This window comes from Bufo bufo, chromosome 6 (assembly GCF_905171765.1).
Source record: "Bufo bufo chromosome 6, aBufBuf1.1, whole genome shotgun sequence".
NCBI lineage: Eukaryota > Metazoa > Chordata > Amphibia > Anura > Bufonidae > Bufo > Bufo bufo.
Window position 1 is genome coordinate 67,438,203 of NC_053394.1, and position 18,360 is coordinate 67,456,562.

Consider the following 18,360-nt stretch of genomic DNA (forward strand, 5'->3'; position numbering starts at 1 on the left):
CAGTCAGACCATCACTGAGACCAGAAAGAGCCACCCCCACCCAGTAGTGACTCCATAAGAGCACAACACATTCAACTAATCAATGCAATGCTCTTCTGTGGACATCTTCAAGGCCTATCAAGAGAAAGACAGAGCTGTCATACTGTCATCCAAATTCTGCATCTACTATTAATATTGAGGATTAACTTGCAGATAACATCTTCCTCTAACCGCAATAGTAAATTGACAATAGGTTACCTATCTACGTAGGGGATTTATCTCTTGGTGCTGAATGCTAAAGAAGGACAATATTTAGCATCTAATTTGTAATGCGTAGTACTGACAAAATAAATTTTAAAAAAAATAATTAAAAAAAAACTGCCAAAATTTAAAAACCCTTTCTGATGGAAGAAAAAATGAAAATAAAAATATACTACTACCATACTAGATATGTAAACATCATATCGGACTTTTGTTGCAACCATTATTGTTCCTTATTACTATTACTTAATTGTAATCTCACAATATTTCCTGGTGAAATGCAATGTAATAATCTGTAATCCTAAGAGATCTCCCACATTAAATAATGGGACTTTAAACAAATTGTGTTACTCCAGTGTTTTAATGCCTTAATGCTTGTGAGCAGCCAACACAACAAATCTCTGTATACTTACCACAAGTGTCCGCAGACAAAGTGTCCCTGCGGGAGCGCGCGGATCTAACGCAGCCACAAGGTCCCACACTTTAATTTTCCTGCAAGCCAGAGAGTAAGTTATAGATTGTGAGCAATAGGAAGAGACGATACAATAAAACGAGAACAGTTCTCAGCAAATTAAATGCTGAAATGGGGAATAAGCTCATATGGTGAAAAGCGATACACGTAGGTTAATTTACAATGTGTACAATTACTTTGTTATATGCCTGAAGGACATTAAAGGGGTCATTTTGGCAAAAGGGAAAGGATACAAGTGACTGTCCACAAAGCGGCTTAATTCAGCCAGTGCATAAAAAACTGTTCTTGCAAGTCAGGCTCATAATACTGAAAACAGATGGTAGCACTATTGGTCACTGCCAGTCATATAGGTATATGCACCACATTGTTCATAGCAGGAAAACAGATAGCATTCAAAAGATAGCGGTTTCCAAGGGTTGCTTAACACATTGCTAAGGCAAAGGATACATGGTGATTTGTGGCGATGCAAGATTAAAATGTCGCACTGCTACATCAAGACCAATTTTAGTAAATGTGGTTGCGTTGCGACCCACAAAATTATAGCAACCGTGCCAAGACAGACAACAAATCTGCAATTCTATGGAGTGGGCTGCTATGGTAAGCTCGCTCCATACACGGTGGGCTCTGGCTGTATAATACAGCAGACACCCGGCCGCAATAATGGGGAACATCAATGAAAATCGCGGGGCTCTGATCAGTTACCATGACAGCCTGGGGTCTGCTGAGGCTTCCCAGGGCTGTCATAGTAACCTGCCTGATAAGCTGTGCATGAGGCACAGCTCAACAGGGAGCGTGTCAAAATCCCATTTACCCTAATAGATCTCTAATAGGGTGAATGGGATAAGGAATCAAAAGATCCCAAGTTCTTAATAGAACTTAATATTTATTAAGTAAAAAGTGAAAAACACAACAATATTAAAAAGTTTAAAGAGGACCTTTCACCTGGAAAAACATTGTGAACTAAGTATCCTGACATAGGTGAAAGGTCCTCTTTAAATCACCCCCCTTTCCTAATTTAACATATAAACATATATAAACAATAAAAAAATAAACATATTCGGTATTGCCACGTCCAAAAATGTCTGACCTATTAAAATATATATTTTTTTTTATTCCTGTGTGGTGAACGCTGTAACGAAAAAAATAAAAAAAAATAAAAAAAACACGATTTATTTTACCATTTTTTACTCACCTTGTAACCCCCCCCAGTAAAAACTGAATAACAGTGATCAAAAAGTCATACATACCACAAAAAAGGTACCAATAAAACCTGTTTGTTCTGCAAAAAACAAGCCCTCATACAGCTCTGTAGACCGAAATATAAAAAAGCTATGGCTGTCAGAAAATGGCGATGCAAAGAGATTTTTGATAGGTTTTCAATTTTTTTTTAAAGTAATAAAACAAATGAAAAACGATATATGTTTTGTATTGCCCTAATCATATTGAGCTACCGAATAAGGACGACATGTCATTTTTAGTGCACAGTGAACGCCATGATGTCAAAAAACCAAAAACCTTGGTGGAATTTTTTTTTCCTTTTTTAATTTTACCCCATAATTTTATTTTTTTTTACCGTTTTCCAATACAAGACATGGTAAATTAAATGGTGCTATTAACAAAAGGCATCTTGTCCTGCAAAAAAAATTAAATTTTTTAAAAAAAAGCCCTCATGGCTATGTGAACGGAAAGCTATGGCTATTGAAAGGTAGGGAGGAAAAATAAAAATGCAAAAATGAAAATAGGCCTGGTATTTAAGAGGTTAATTTCTATGGGGCCACAAAAATGTGGACTCCACATGGAATGTGAACTGCTAAAAAGTGCAGACATTTTTTGGACAGTCTGTAAAAACAGGCGGCTTTTTTTCCTGTGTTCGTGAAAAAAAAAATAGACACGTGATTTCTTTGAGGCTGGTGGTACTTAGCTAGATCATTTTGGTGGTAATCATTAGCTATAGACATTTATTACTTATAATCAATCAATATTGTTTTTACAATTTGTCCGTAAAAAACGTCTGTCTGTGTTTTTGGGATAAGTTTCCAGAAAAAAAGAAAAACTCTGGTTGGCAGCCCTGACTGTTGTGTGCATGAGCCTTAGGGCTCATACACACGACTGTATGTGTTTTGCGGTCCACAAAACACGGATCTGAAAAAAAAAAAAAAAAGGAATGACATCCATGTGACATCCTTTTTTTTTGCGGATCCATTGCAACAATGCCTGCCCTTGTCCGCAAAATGGACAAGAATAGGACATGTTCTATTTTTTTGAGGAACAACATGCAGACATACAGAAACGGAATGCACATGGAGTAATTTCCGTTTTTTTCTGAGGACCCATTGAAGTGAATGGTGGCTGTCATGCGGACTATATGTCATGATTGCACACTGTGCTCTACCATACATTCGGTAGATTAACCGGAAGGGAGCATTACTACAGGATCAGACTACACGGGTAATGTTGGTAGTCTGTAACCATAGAGACACCTAGAACTACTAAGAAGCCGTAGATACAAAGCAGTTCAGATAAGGCTACTTACTTTATTTTTCTTTTAGATGCGTTGGAGCAATGCAAAAATCCAGGCTGCTCTCTGCCCAGTTACTTTGTGCCAGCAGTGCTGTCTCCCCCACTACCCAAAGAGTTACCGCACTCACTGCTGCATCCCAACACTTCCCAGTGTGTTGTCCACAGCTTTCCACTCCTCTATTGTCAGGGATACAACGTGGCAAATGAGGGAGCACGGGACGAAAAAAAGTAGATGAACAGAGACTGCACAGGACAACAGGTAAATGAGGAAATCACCAACATGGAAGGGACAGCCTCAGTACCACCCTCTTGGATTAAAGGGGCCCACAAGACTCTACTGGACAAGGACTGGCCAGACCTGGAGATAGCCCTGATCCTGAGGGCTCATTCCTTGCATCATGTGTCAATGATATTGGGATCAAAGATGTTTCCATGAAACATGCTCTACAAAGCAAGCACTGAAAAGACAGCAAGGTATAAATTGCAAATGCAAGTTTGTATTTACCACCAGGTTGCCCACCTGGCAAAGCTGAAGTTCAATCAGAGTCTCAATGGAGAGCAGATATTATTTTGATGATCTGTTGGCCTCTGTGTAAGTGGCTCGCTTCCTGGACTTGATATGTATGTCTCCCGTGTCTCCAGGTATGGACAATGGCACTACTGTCCATAACGTGTGAGTATGTAACGAGCAGTCGTCATGTGATGAAACATGAGTGAGCGCTGCTGTCATCTAACTGATGCTAATTAGAGCAGGGCCTCAATAATGAAGCCCCGTGGTGAACAGATCAGGAGTATATTTTGATAAATGCTCTCACTAATGAAACATGCTTCAGCTTCGTTACAACCGAATGAAAAATAAGAATATTTTTGCCACCCATTTCTAAAATTAACTAAGACAAATGGCACGAGAACAGGTGATGTTAATTAATGGAGCATTTAATGGCATCTGAGAAAGACACAACACATTCCTCCTGCCCCAATTCATACTCATGAAGTCTTTTACCTACGGCTTCTCCTTTGCATAACTGCAATTACGAACAAAATCATTTCATCTTCTTCATCAAACCATTAAATTGGAGCTGAAAAAACAAGGTGAACCACAGACAAAAATTTGCCTTGTGAACGGACACATGAGTGCCAAAGGGTTTCGGGTGGACATGGCATTAATTGACAAGAAAAGGGCACCACGACTGCTCCCATGAGTGGTTGTCACTGATTGTTCCCATAATTTTGAATTTCAAATGAGGTTAGTTATGCAGTGCCATGGGGCTAAGAAGAATGGGTATGTAGTAGTCTGGGAAAACTGGGTGAAACCTCTAGAGAAGTTGTAATGCCCTTAATGTTGGCCACCACTCAGCTTTCTCAGACCACTAAAGGCCACTTCTTCCTAGTTATATGGTTCCACATCATCGCTACATAACTAAACAGAACAGAATAAAAAAAAAAATTATAATAATAAACCTGCACATTAGAGGGGCTTTCTGAGATTTTTTAACTGATGGCCTATCCTGTGGAAAGGTCATCAATATCTGATTAGACTATTTTTGACGTACAGTGTTCCTTTAACAAGAGAAGAACTCAAGGACCAATATGGACTGGTCAAAGTTCTTTTCAGGATAAAATCCCCTTTAAAGACAATTCCCAGCAAATGATCTGTGATAACAACTGTGATACAAACTGTATGCCATGTAGAAGCTGCACACTTTTCATTTTCTAACCATTCTCCATTCAGTTGACTTCAACTGTTACCATTATAGGATAAATATAGATATTTGACCAGTGCCTCTAGTCACTTCTTCTACTGCTGGCCAGCAATGAACTGAAGGTCCTGAAGATCATTGCTGGATGCAATTCAGCATCAGCAGTGGAAGAATCAGAGAGAACAGAAAAAACTCTATGAGTCCAGCTGTGAGAAGAGAGAGGACAGGAAGATCATTACTGACACGGTCCTCTCTCACTGGACAATTACCATGCAGATAAAACTCACACCTAGTGGACACTGGGTGGCTAGGACTGCCCAGTTGTCAAATGTGTTCCTCAAGTTGCATATCAAACACCAGAATAATCAACAGCAATAATGGAAGAACTTTTGAAAATAAGGAAAGTGAATAATGAAATGAGGAGAGAGGGAAAAAATGGTAATATACTGTTTGATACTTTTTTGGGTGGTAGGTCCGCGTTAATAAGGTTTTTCACCCAAATGACAGTAATGGCCATATTTAAGTAAATGATAGAACAGTGTTGTACCCAAGGTTTGGCCATGACCTTTCTTTAGATTACAAGTATATTGGCTATTCTCTGCACAACTGAGGTGGCCGTTTTTAGAATTGTGACAACAGGAAGGACAGCTATGTCAGTTGTCGCTTCTGAATTAAAGGGGCATTCCAGTAACAACCACTGGATAAGGGATAACTGTTAGTTCTGTGAAGGAAGGGGGGGGGGGGTCCCCATGTTCCCGTTTGAACAGAACAGCAGTCAAGCAAGTGCGCTGTCACTTCATCCATCTCTATGGGACTACCAGAGACAGCCGAGTACAAGGCATGGCCATCTCCTTCAGCCCTATATTATTTGAATTAAATGGCAGTGTACATGCTCGCTGGCGCTTAAGGCTCCATCCCAGAATCAGTCATATTTGATAGGGAAAGCAGCACAGCATGCAGCACTATTCTTCCATCAAAATGACTGACCCAATTCTGAGCTAATAGGGTTCTTCGGATGCCGCTAATGTCTGCAGTCTGACGGATCTGGCACTGTGCTATGGTTTTCCGTTATATTGAAAACCACAAAAACAGATACGAGTAGAGCCTTGTTTACAGAACATGCATTCCAAAATAACCCTTTTGTTAATTTCTGAAAATTCAATATCATATTATGAGAAGACCACCCTTCAGTTAAATTTTGGATGGACACCTCAAGGAGTATCTTCTCTGCATCTCTCTAAATAAAACAAACATGATAACCAAAGTTTGGCTACTGCTCCAACTTCTGCTCTCTTTAACTGTCAGTCAGGAGAAAGGGAAAAGGACAGATGTACGTACCCATCGTATGCTCCGCTGACTATCCTCTTGTTGTCAAAACGAATGCATCGTACCAGCTCTTCATGTCCTTCAAGAACCCGTAAACAAGCACCGCATTCTATGTCCCACAACCTGAAAAGAACAGAGACTCTACAGTAAAAGAAACGTAGCCCTTTTACAACTTGTCAATCACTAATGTAAAGCTATATCTATAACTTTATTGACTGATGGATCAAAAGTTGGACCAGATCACTTTAAATGCCCACCACATTAATAAAATCACTCAAAATGTATATTATATTTATATTACATTTTTTTACGTGTAAACTGGTGAACATGTGCCTGAACATTTACAATAAATATAGTATACATGTTGAGGGATTTTATTAACATATCTTGATCTGATTCCTTAGTAACAGCTTGTATTATATTCCAGAGCTGCACTCACAATTCTGCTACCTGCTATTGGAAGCAGCAAGCCCAACACAAACCCTTGACAGTGCACCCTTAAGCAGCTAACATAATTTTTCCTACTACACTTTTAGGCTATGTTCATATCTTCACTTAAGGGGATCCGGTGGACTGTTCCAGAGGCAACACAAGTTTTGCACAGCTCTGAAGTCAACAGAACAATGAATTCAGCTCTGCAGAGAAAGCCAAATAACATTTTGAAATACATTGCATTACCACCGGCAAACACAGATGGAAGCCCCCCACCGAAGGGCCACGATGTCTGGGGAACTGGGGAAACCAAAAGACCCTTCTCCCACATGAGTATTATAAATGGGCACACGGCAGGTTGGGTGTCCGGTTACCAAATTTGCACTGGGGCTTAAAATGATGACTCTGATCATAGCAATAGATCATGTGAACCGTCCACCACAACATGGCCGCCCCTTCCACCACCAGTAGATTTGTAATTACTCAATTTCCTTAATTTCTTTACCATACTTTTACTGCTACAAGTCTTCTGATGAAGTCTGAAGGAAAACCACTCCCATCATGCATTTCAACGTAGCCAAGCCTTCCCAACCATTAATCAACTGAAAGACCTCATCACGTTTTATGAGTCTCCGGTAATCCTGAGAGTTTGTAAGCTGGCCGTGCGCAGAAATACACGCTTATGTGAAAAGGGCTGTTTATTCGAAGCCGTTAGAAAGTGGTTTATTTCTACAATGTTATTTAGGGGCTGGATATCCATGTAGAAATTCACATTCATCATCCAGCACAATCAACTGCCTCACTGTTCATTATTGACTGTGTAGTTTCTCTTCGCTTAGATATTGAGTATGAAATAACGGCTCCCTCAAGAAATGGATTGGCTGCTTCCCAGTAAAGACTCAAAACTTTTTTCCTGCTGTGTTATTAATAATTGGATATAACTCCCACTGTTGACAAAAGTAGGATATAAAATCTTTATTCTACAGCAATATAGTATTAAAAGGACCCAGAAAGAAGGTTATAAGAACATGGAGATATAGAAGGTTCAAGGCTTCTGTCTCTTGATGGCCATTTTTGTATACTTCAGTTCCATACCACAGTGGAAAAAAAATAATGTATACATGTAAGGCCAAGTTCACATCACTGGTAAACTGAACCGGCAGGTTGTTTTACCAGATCGGCACTGATGGATACTACCATACAGCACCAAATCCCTAGACCAGGGATCAGCAACCTTCGGCACTCCAGCTGCTGTGAAACTACAATTCCCAGCATGCTCCATTCATTTCTATGAGAGTTTGGAGAAGAGCAGAGTAAGTATGGATGCTGGGAGTTGTAGTTTCACAACAGATGGAGTTGCCTACCCCTGCCCTAGACTATAATGCGATCTGGCCACTTTACGGCATGAGTGCCGGGTTCTAGCAGGCCAGAAACTGCTGCATGCAACGGTATTGGTCTGGCCAAAACCCGGAACTTATGCTGGAAGGCATCTGAAATCCTGCCAGAGCCTACAGGGTCCAGCGGTAAACTGCAGTATCCAGTAATGCCGGATAAGTTACCGGTGATGTGAACTGACTTTTGTATAATGTGACTGTATGTGACCTTTTGCTCGTTAACCTGTTCTACCATCATTGAAAAGTTGAAAAAATGCTCTTTCAATCCTTATGCAAACTAGCAATTAGGTGCACCGGGGGGCAGGGCTGCAGCAATCAGTGCACCACAGGTCCAGCACTTTCTGCTCCAGGCACCTCCCACTCTTGCTTGATTGACAGGGCTTGGTTTCCCCTGCATCATCCCCTCTGGCCCAAAAATCCAGCAGCCCCTGCGGCAATAGATTGAAATTCAGCGCATGAACAGAAGAGTTGGTGGAACCTAAACTGGGAATGAACCAAACACCCAACTGTTGCTCAGGTGTGGGATTTCAGGACTAGAAGGGATCATACCTGGCCCTTTTAATTAGCAACACTGGGAGGGGAAAGTGGCGGTGGTGCACCGAACAGCACGGCCCTCCCTTGGTGCACTGAATTGCTAATTTGTATAAGGATTTTTAAAAGAGCATTTTCTTAACGAAGATGGATCAGAGTAACTAGCAAAAGGTAAGCTTCTTATACCAGGAGGGAGCACTAGAAGGCAATGTATTTAGCATGATAGTGTTCGCCCAGGTGACAGACTCCCTTGAAGTATACAGTGCTGTGAAATAGTAATAGCTCCCCCTTACTTTTATTAACTCGCTCCTCCAACGAGACACTGTACTTAGCAGTAATAATGGCAACCAAGTGCCTTTATATAATCTAATATTAGTCATTTTCTTCTGGCTCCTTTTACAGACATGCTATAGTTTACACACTTTGCTAGGTTTTTGTACATGATCTGCACAATTTAGGTCCTGGAATAATCCAGAATTCTCCCGTAGCTTCCCCTCAGCCATGCACATATAGTCTTGCTTTTATCTTACGTTTTGCTGTATTCTGCTTCTACTGTACTCCGTTTGGTTGTTTGACTGCTACTTTACCCGACTGTCAGAAATAATTCTGGGCCTAAGTACTGAAAAACACTGTAAGGGCCTGGTAATAATATCTTATGGTTTCAGCTCTGACAGAGCCAGGTACGACAGAGTCTGGAGACTTAGAACAGGGTTGGTCAGGTTTTTGTCTAGGTTCTGGTTTCTGATGGCAGGAATAGCCCTGCTGTAAAAACTAAAGGAGAGCATGGGAAAAAGGAAAAGTGAACAGGGCCTAATGTACAGTTCTTAAAGTAGATCCATCCTCTGACTATGCTTCCCCGATGTAAGAACAGCATTGTATAAGGACTGGTCTGCTCTCCTATTATATAAACCGCCATAAAAAAAACATATTGTGCCACTTGGCTAATAGGAGCCATCAAAGAATACACTGGACATATAGTTCTAAGTAGGGAGCATTCATGAGGGAGCACATCCCATACCTCCTAGCATAACTGTAGCATAGTCTCCTGACCGATCTGCTTTAGTGTAGTTTTCCCATCTTATGGTACATCACTAGGAGTCTCACATGATGTGAACCCTAAAAACAAAGTGACTGAGGCCCTTTGGTACTTCTGCTGCCCTTCAGCTGTCAGGCGTTGAACCCAGAAACTCCTGGACAGTTCCTGTCCTGAATTTGAAGGATAGTTTCTTTCTCCTTGAGATCTCGACTTATTTGCCTAATTAGCGCCACCTTTGGACTTCCTATTAAAGCCAGGCTTTCCTCCTTTCCAGATTACTGTGATTCCTGCCTCTACGTCCAGCTACTGCCCCAGAGCTCCCTACAACCTGTTATCCTCATCTGTTACCTGACTACGCCTCTGTCTCACCCAGGGCCGGATTAAGAGCATCATGGGCCTGGTGCTGAGGATTTTGCTGGGCCTTTTTATGGAACTGCACTCAGTGTCTTAATTACATATATATTTTATCGATACCATTAAAGTATTTTGTTCCTGCAACTACCCCTTCATTTGGCGTCTATCTTGGCAACATGGAGGGGGACCACGGGAGGGGGACCCTGAGGGTGGGGCACCCTCAGGGCACTATAGTGTCAGGAAAACCGCGTTGTTTTCCTGACACTATAGTGATCATTTAACATGACTATGAAGATTACTGTTTTCTAGCTGCTGTGGACTGTGGACAACAGCAGCTAGAAACAGTAATTTTCATAGAGCTGTGTTATGATTTATGGACATAGCACTCAGCATGCTTAGCCAGTCAGATAGAAGGCTGGCTAAGCATGCTGAGAGCTGTGTCTAAATAACATAACACATTAAAGGGATTCTGTCCCCAGGTTTCACTCCTGTCAGCTAAAAATATGCTGATGTTCAGGGCGTCTTCACGATTCCTAATGTGGGCTTATAAATGTCATCTGTGGGCTTATTTAGCTGAAAAACGCTATTACTAACCTGTCAGTCAAACAAATAAGGTGCCCAAGGGGATGTTAATGAATGCAAGGTGTTGGCCGCACCCGCCGCCGTTCGTGCCCAGCGCCGCCTTTCCGGACTTCTGCTCCGCCTCCTAATCCTCTGTGCCGCCTCTCGCTCTCCCTCCCTCCTCCTCCTGCTGTAAGATCTCGCGCATACAGGGGTTGAGCGAAGTGCCGGCGCATGCGCACTTCGCTGTAAGAAGCCAAATGGAGAAGTCTGCACGGGCGCATCAGGCAGAGCCCTGTGCACAAGCGCGAGATCTTACAGCAGAAGGAGGGGGGAGGGAGGGAGAGCGAGAGGCGGCACAGAGGATTAGGAGGCGGTGCAGAAGTCCGGAAAGGCGGCGCTGGGCACGAACGGCGGTGGGTGCGGCGGGCATTTTGCACCCATTAACATCCCCTTGGGCACCTTATTTGTTTGACTGACAGGTTAGTAATAGCTGTTTTTTAGCTAAATAAGCCCACAGATGACATTTAGAAGCCCACATTAGGAATCGTGAAGACGCCCTGAACATCAGCATATTTTTAGCTGACAGGGGTCAAACCTGGTGACAGAATCCCTTTAAAGAAATTACTGTTTCTAGCTGCTGTGGACTAGCAGCTAGAAACAGTAATTTCTTTAATGTGTTATGTTATAGAGACTGAGCTCTCAGCATGCTTAGCCAGTCAGTAATTTTCATAGTGCTGTTATGATTTATGGACACAGCTCTCAGCATGCTTAGCCAGCCTTCTATCTGGCTGTGCTTCTTGAGAGTCACAGTCCACAGGCTCAGAAACAGCCTGTGGACTGTGACTCTCAAGATGCAAAGCCAGATAGAAGGCTGGCTAAGCATGCTGAGAGCTGTGTCCATAAATCATAACAGCACTATGATTGCCCTCCCTTCCAACTGGATGAGTTTATCTGATACCTGCCCTGCTCCAGAAGCTCCTGCTGTCTCGCGGGCTGGTGTGGCTGAGCGCTGTGGGCCGTGTGCTGGTCGAAACTGCTGAGCAGGTTGTACACAGCGCAGCGTGCAGGAGGGATAACCGCAGGCGCACTGAGGTCATATCCGGCGGGCCGGCATTACAGGAACCGCACCAGCTGCTCTGACGTCCTGCCGCCGGATATCCTGTGACGTATATCCGGCGGCAGGACGTCAGAGCAGCTGGTGCTGTTCCTGTAATGCCGCGGCCCGCCGGATATGACCTCAGTAGTGATAGGAAGTTCGGATCTTTCAGATGAATCGGTTCATGAATCGGATCTTCAGTTCACTTGCTGAGTCACTGACTGCTGAGCCGACTCGCAAGTGAACCGAAGACTCTAGGTGCCGGTGCGCATGCGCAGATGCTATAAATTCGATTCACTTGCTGCTGCTGACTCAGTCGGCTCTTCAGCTCTCTAATAAGAGAGTCCGGATCAGGAAAAGGGATTGATTATAGTGATAGTGAAGGGAAGCTGAGGCTGACGCCGGACAGGACTCAGGAGCTGTCACTGTGGTGTGCATTGTTGTCTGTTGTGCATTGTTACCCACAGTGACAACAGTCTGACACTGACAGTAAGTAGTACAACGAACCAAGTGAAGTGAAATGTGAATGCACGCACAGGGAAAACTATGTGTTGAATTGATAACAGTATTACAGTAACACAGTCACTGGCTGATAATAAAATAGTCCCCACAGTCCCCACTTAACGGAATCCATAAAGGAGATGTGAACCCACCCTTAGTTATATAGCTACTGAATGAGATGCCTTTAACATATATATCGCCTGAGAAGCCAATTTGATCCTAAAGGGTTAATTCAACCTGTAAACTAAACTCCGTGTCATCTGTCACTTCTCTTATCTCTCTGCTCCTGTCAAAGGCGTACATAGAAATCACTGGGCCCCATAGGAAGAATCTAAATTGGGCCCCCATTCCCTTTTATAGCCCCTCCCACTACCCATTCCAGGCCTCTCTCTTTGTTCCATGAACTATGTTCGCTGCTGTTTTATAATTTATGCCATCAGGGCCGGATTGGGATTACAAAACAGGCCTGGCACACAAACGAGGTATAATAGATGCAGTGTGTACAGATATATAGTATATACAGCAGTGTACTGATATGTGAGGTACGAGGTATAATATATGCAGTGTGTTCAGGTATATAGTATATACAGCAGTGTACTGATATATGAGGTATAAATTACAGCTCGTACCTCACATATCAATCCAATACTGTATATACAATATACCTGTACACACCATCTATTATACCTCGTACCTAACATATCAGTACACTGCTGTATATACAATATATCTATACACACTGCATATATTATACCTTGTACCTCACATATCAGTACACTGCTGTATATACAATATACCTGTACACACCATCTATTATACCTCGTACCTAACATATCAGTACACTGCTGTATATACAATATATCTATACACACTGCATATATTATACCTTGTACCTCACATATCAGTACACTGCAATATATATTATATATCTGTACATATTGCATCTATAATACTGTTTAATATATGCAGTGTGTGTGTGTGTATATATATATATAGATGTGAGGCATACAAGGTATAATACTGTAGATGCAGTGTTTATAGAAATATGTGGTCAGTTATGCATTATAGTCACTGTGTGTGAAGTACATGAGGTTGTGGCCACTGTACCTGTCTGAAGTATTATACAGCATTATACAGTGAGCAATAAGTAAAAACAGGGCATGGAGGGGGGGGGGGTAAATGATGAAAAGTGGAGGACCTCCTCTTACCACTCCATTCCAGTCTGTATGGATCAATGCAGAGCTGCTTGTGAACTTCTAATACTTGCTGTTAGGTGTTGAAGGACCTGTGATGATGTCATCACAGGTCCTGGCAGATGTACCTTTTAAACCTAGGAACTACCGCATTTTTGGTGCAGTTCCTTTGCTAGATTCTGCAGGACCTGTGATGCTGAAGATGATGTCATCACAGGTCCTGGCAGATGCACTGTTCTAACCTGGGAACTACACTTTACACTGTGCAGTTCCCTTACAGGACCTGTGAAGACTCCCTGTACTACTCAGAGCTGCCAGTGCTTGCCTTGCCTCAGCTCTGATTGGTTGGTGGGCGGGGAGGGGCTGGCAGAAGCAGCTTCCACTCTAGGATCATATTACGCTCCTCCCAGTCCCTCCCTCAGGCTCCTGCTGCCAGCGTGAGGTGAGCGTCTCTGCATTGTCTGTGTGCTATGTGACGCTGCGCTGTGTACAACAGAGGACTTTTAACCCTCCCGACGGCCTTTTGGCTGGCAGATGGGCCTATTTTATGGTAGGGGCCTGGAGCTGCAGCTCCATCAGCCCCTACGTTAATCCGGCCCTGGTCTCACCCTACTATTGCCATTCATCTGGTACCAAACTTGGACTCTTACATGCCTGTGCCGTGCTTCAGGAAACTCCAGTCATGTGGATTGTCCCAGCCACTGGACTCCTAACTCGCTTGCCAGATTTGGAGGTTTCCACATATCAGGTGAGCAATCGTGTGAATACTGCCACAGCAGCGCTCCCAAGTGAATGGCACTGTACTGCAACTACCCTACAGAAATGGTGGCTGTGCAGGCTAGAGGTTGCTGCAGCCCCTTCTTTCTGAGGTTTGATGGTGGTCTTGGCACTCAGACCTCCACTGATGATGATGAAGTGATGGCATCACTTTCTATGGAGGGAAACCTCTTAAAGTTTTCTGCAGATCAGACATAAAAAACAGAAGGCTATGCTGTTATAACATCCAAGGACCTGTTTTTCCACATAGGTTATGCTGGGTTACTGATTGCTTTTTATTTAGAGCAGGTTCTTCCTCATTATAATATGACAACTTGTGGAAAACAGAAGAAAGAAACTAGTAAAAAAAAATAAAAAAGTGTGACCCAGCAAGAGAAGCAACAAGTCATGGAGATCAGCCATGAACATATAGGTGCATGAAATATATATCACATAGTTAGATATCCACACTGTCAGGCCCTTCTCATGTTAAGGCTGAACAGTGATCCCCACAACTACCCGTCTTCTCCAGAAGGTCCACCCCACACAGATAAGTACTAGGATATGGTTACCTGATGGTATTATCGGATGAGCCGCTCACTACAAGTCTATCTCGATACTGGAGACAAGCAATTCCACGTTTGTGACCATTTAAAGTCCGTACAAATTCACACGTGCTTGTGTTCCACACCTGGTTAAAAAGAATAAAAATAAAAAAATACAATCAGTAGTACTAATACTAATACTATAAACTACATAGCATCGCATATTAGAACTAGATAAATACAGCATCTAAATTTTGCTAAAAAAAAATTCTTGGGATACCCTTGCGTTACCCTGTGGAGAAGTTTGGAAGAAGTTTCCACTTTGGAACGTACCTCCTAAAGTTTTAGGTTGCTTTATTTACTCTTAAAAGCAACAAACCTGATAAATGAAGACCAGAACAGACTCGGCAACATGGAAGCCTGCGGGGGGAGAGGCTTATAGGCTCCACTTCCACCCAAAGCTGATGATGGTGCCCAGCAGGAAGTTGTTAAAGGAAGTTTTTACTTCGCCTGGTGTCAATGCCCATGTACAGCAATTGTGAACAGCATAGACTAGAATGTGTATGGCTGTCTTTGTTCATTCAACGGTTGTATTGCCATCAACCTTCTTCTATCCAATGTGTGTTGCCACCTTTAGGGTCCAGTCACACGTCCGCAAAATTGATCCGCATCCGTTCCGCAATTTTGCTTAAAAAGGTGCGGACCCATTCATTTTCAATGGGGCCGGAATGTGCTGTCCGCATCCGCATTTGCGGATCAGCACTTCCGTTCTGCAAAAAAATAGAACATGTCCTATTCTTGTCCGCATTTGCGGACAAGAAAAGGCATTTTCTATGAGAGTGCCGGCGCTGTGCGATCCGCAAAATGCCCATTGCCGGTGTCCGTGTGCATGGACCCTAACTGTGAGGATATTTACAACATGATGTCAATATCTCAGAGATGTAAAGAAGGATCGGAAACTTACCATGTTAGGGCTTATTCACACTTCCGTATTAGGCTACTTTTACATCAGAGTTTCTCCGTTACGGTATCGAGATCCGTCATAGGATCTCTATACCGGAGAAAAACTCTTCAGTTTTGTCCCCATTCATTGTAAATGGGGACAAAACTGAACTGAAAGGAATGGAGAGCGCCAGAATACAACCCGTTCCGTTTGCTTGCGTTCTCATCCCGGACAGAAAAATGCTGCAAGCTGAGTGCGTCATGGATGCGGAGCAAGATGGATCCGGCATAAAACACAATGTAAGTCAATGATGCCGGGTCCGTTTTCTCGGACACAAAAGAAAACTGACCCGTCCCCCATTGACTTACATAAGAAAATACAACCGGATCCGTTCATAACGGATGCAGACGGATCCAGCAAAACCACAGATGTGAAAGTAGCCTAAAAATTGTCTCCTGTCCGCAACACATACATTTTTTGGACCTGGGAACCGATAGAGGCAACTGTCTCCAATGGTCTCCAGGTCTGTGTCCTGTGAGAAACACAGCCCAAGACAGGACCCTCGATCTGTGACCACCACTCCTGACTGTGTGCAATCTGTTGCGGACATGGATAGCACCTGGACGAAAAATACAGTTGTGTGAATAGGCTGCTACCTGGTACTGGTGAGACACTAGACTGTGCGGGACCAGTTTAAAGGGGGTTTTCCATCTTATGTTGTCATGGCACATCACTAGGATATTGTGGTGAGGGTCTGGCTCATTCGCTGAACTGAAGTTCTCCTGCCCGCCCGTCGTGCAGGTATCTGCTATCCAAGTGAATGGGGCAGAGCTCTAGTACTCTGCACAGTATGTGACTGGGATTGTTGCTGAAGAGGGGAGCAACAACATTTAACTGGAGCTGCTCCTTTAGTTTAAGGGCCCATTTACACAGACCGATATACTGGGCAATGATTGGGAACAAAATGCAAACATGCAGCAATGATCGGAAAAGTATGGGGATGAATGATCGCTACTATGATCGCTTATCCCCATATAGTTTCACCGTTTGTCAGCAGTACATCCCTGTTTACACAGGGCAATACGCTGCCAAGAAATCAGGATTTTCTGTGCCTCAAATGGTTGACTCTGCCCACAAATGAACTGATCGCTAGCATATTTACACAGGCTAAACCCAGGCCCAATAATCTGCCGATATAAATGGGCCCTTGGGATTAGAAGGTATTACAGAATACGGACACCTGCTGAAGCAATACGCAGTCATTTATCATATGGGAAAACTCCTTTAAAGGGGTTGTGTCACTTCATCAAGTGGCATTTATCATGTAGAGAAAGTTAATACAAGGCACTTACTAACGTGTTGTTATTATCTATATTGCTTCCTTTGCCGGCTGGATTCATTTTTCCATCACATTATACACGGCTCGTTTCCATGGTTATGACCACCCTGTAATCCATCAGTTCACTATAGGAAAAGGCGCTGGCTTCTCTGGTGGCCGGGACCCTAGGGAGCGCACATGGGCTGCTGCTTTAGTATGCAAGCACGGCCACAGCTGCTGGATTATCACAATACTTTAGGAAGTGCCTTGTATTAACTTTCTCCACATGATAAATGCTATTTGCTGAAGTGAGACAACCCCATTAAATCTTGGGTATATGGTTGGTCTCCATACACAAAAACTTGGGTATTACCATCGGAGACATTTGTAGCTTATCAAAAGTATGTGTCATACCTGTCCGATAGGTCCAGGTTCCACTCCCACCTATTCAGAGACTGGGGGTCACCTTCTAACCACATCGGCAGAGAGGAGGAGACCATTCTTGTGAGTGGCACTCACCGTTTCAAATTATGGGTTTTAGAGGAACAGACTAGAATTTTGCCACTCCCATGAGCTACAGTGGAGAAAGCCGCTTACATAGATGACCACTACGGGGATGCCATTCTCCTGATATATGGGTACAAGTGCACCACTAGTACCTGCCCCCCCCCCCCCCCCCCCAATTCCTAAGCTGTGTGCCATTCTTATATAACATGGAAACTATGGCACAAGTGGGCATCCACACACAAGCATTTCTGTGTCCAGATGATTGGTGGCTGCACAAGATGGCATTGCGGGCCTCCTATGGTCCCAGGTTGTGCACCTCTGACCTAAAGGCATATGAAATAACTGTCCTATCTCATGTCACTGAAAGGGGATTTCCACTTACAATCTTAAATCTTTCCTCTTAAATAAAAAAAAATATATATATAAAAACTTGTTAGAACAGCAACGACATGAACTGGCCTCCATTATAGCCTCTTCCACTTTAGTGGTAACCTACTTCTTCCAGACACCTTGAATGACAAATGTGCCTGCTTACGCTTGGATGCTTTTCCCGTCACTATGAGATCAACTCAAGAACTTCAATTTATTGGGGATTTTTGGGTTTCCATTATTACCGTAACATAACCTCACCTTTATAGTTCTGTCCCCAGATGCAGACACTATGTACTTGTCATCAAAGTCCACCACATTCACAGCAGCTCTATGTCCCACAAGGACCCTCCGTAGTGTGATGTCGGTGGCCGAGGCCATGTCCCACACTGCGATGGAACGATCTTTGGAGCAGGTGACCATCATGCCGTTATTGAAACGTAAATGGAGCACGGCCTCGCAGTGGTGAATCAGCGTGTTCAGCATTTCGCCCGTATTTACATCCCAAACCCTGCAATGAGACCAGTCACATGAGATTGGAGAGAAAATAAAAGGCCGGCTTC

The 18,360-nt window shown here is 43.2% G+C and overlaps 1 protein-coding gene across 3 annotated transcripts in view; it reads right to left on the reverse strand.

The window, feature by feature from the left end:
* The window catches only part of BTRC (beta-transducin repeat containing E3 ubiquitin protein ligase), a 225,254-nt gene that overhangs the window by 33,158 nt on the left and 173,736 nt on the right, over positions 1-18,360 (reverse strand). For all 3 annotated transcript variants that reach the window (XR_005779466.1, XM_040435099.1, XM_040435101.1), the window contains 4 exons: positions 18,059-18,308; positions 14,688-14,806; positions 6,271-6,381; positions 654-732 (listed from right to left, as the gene is read on the reverse strand). Coding sequence is in view for 2 of the 3 variants with exons in the window: in XM_040435099.1 (XP_040291033.1) it covers positions 654-732; positions 6,271-6,381; positions 14,688-14,806; positions 18,059-18,308 (559 nt within the window). In the remaining variant the exon portion in view is untranslated. The remainder of the gene's footprint in view (positions 1-653; positions 733-6,270; positions 6,382-14,687; positions 14,807-18,058; positions 18,309-18,360) is intronic.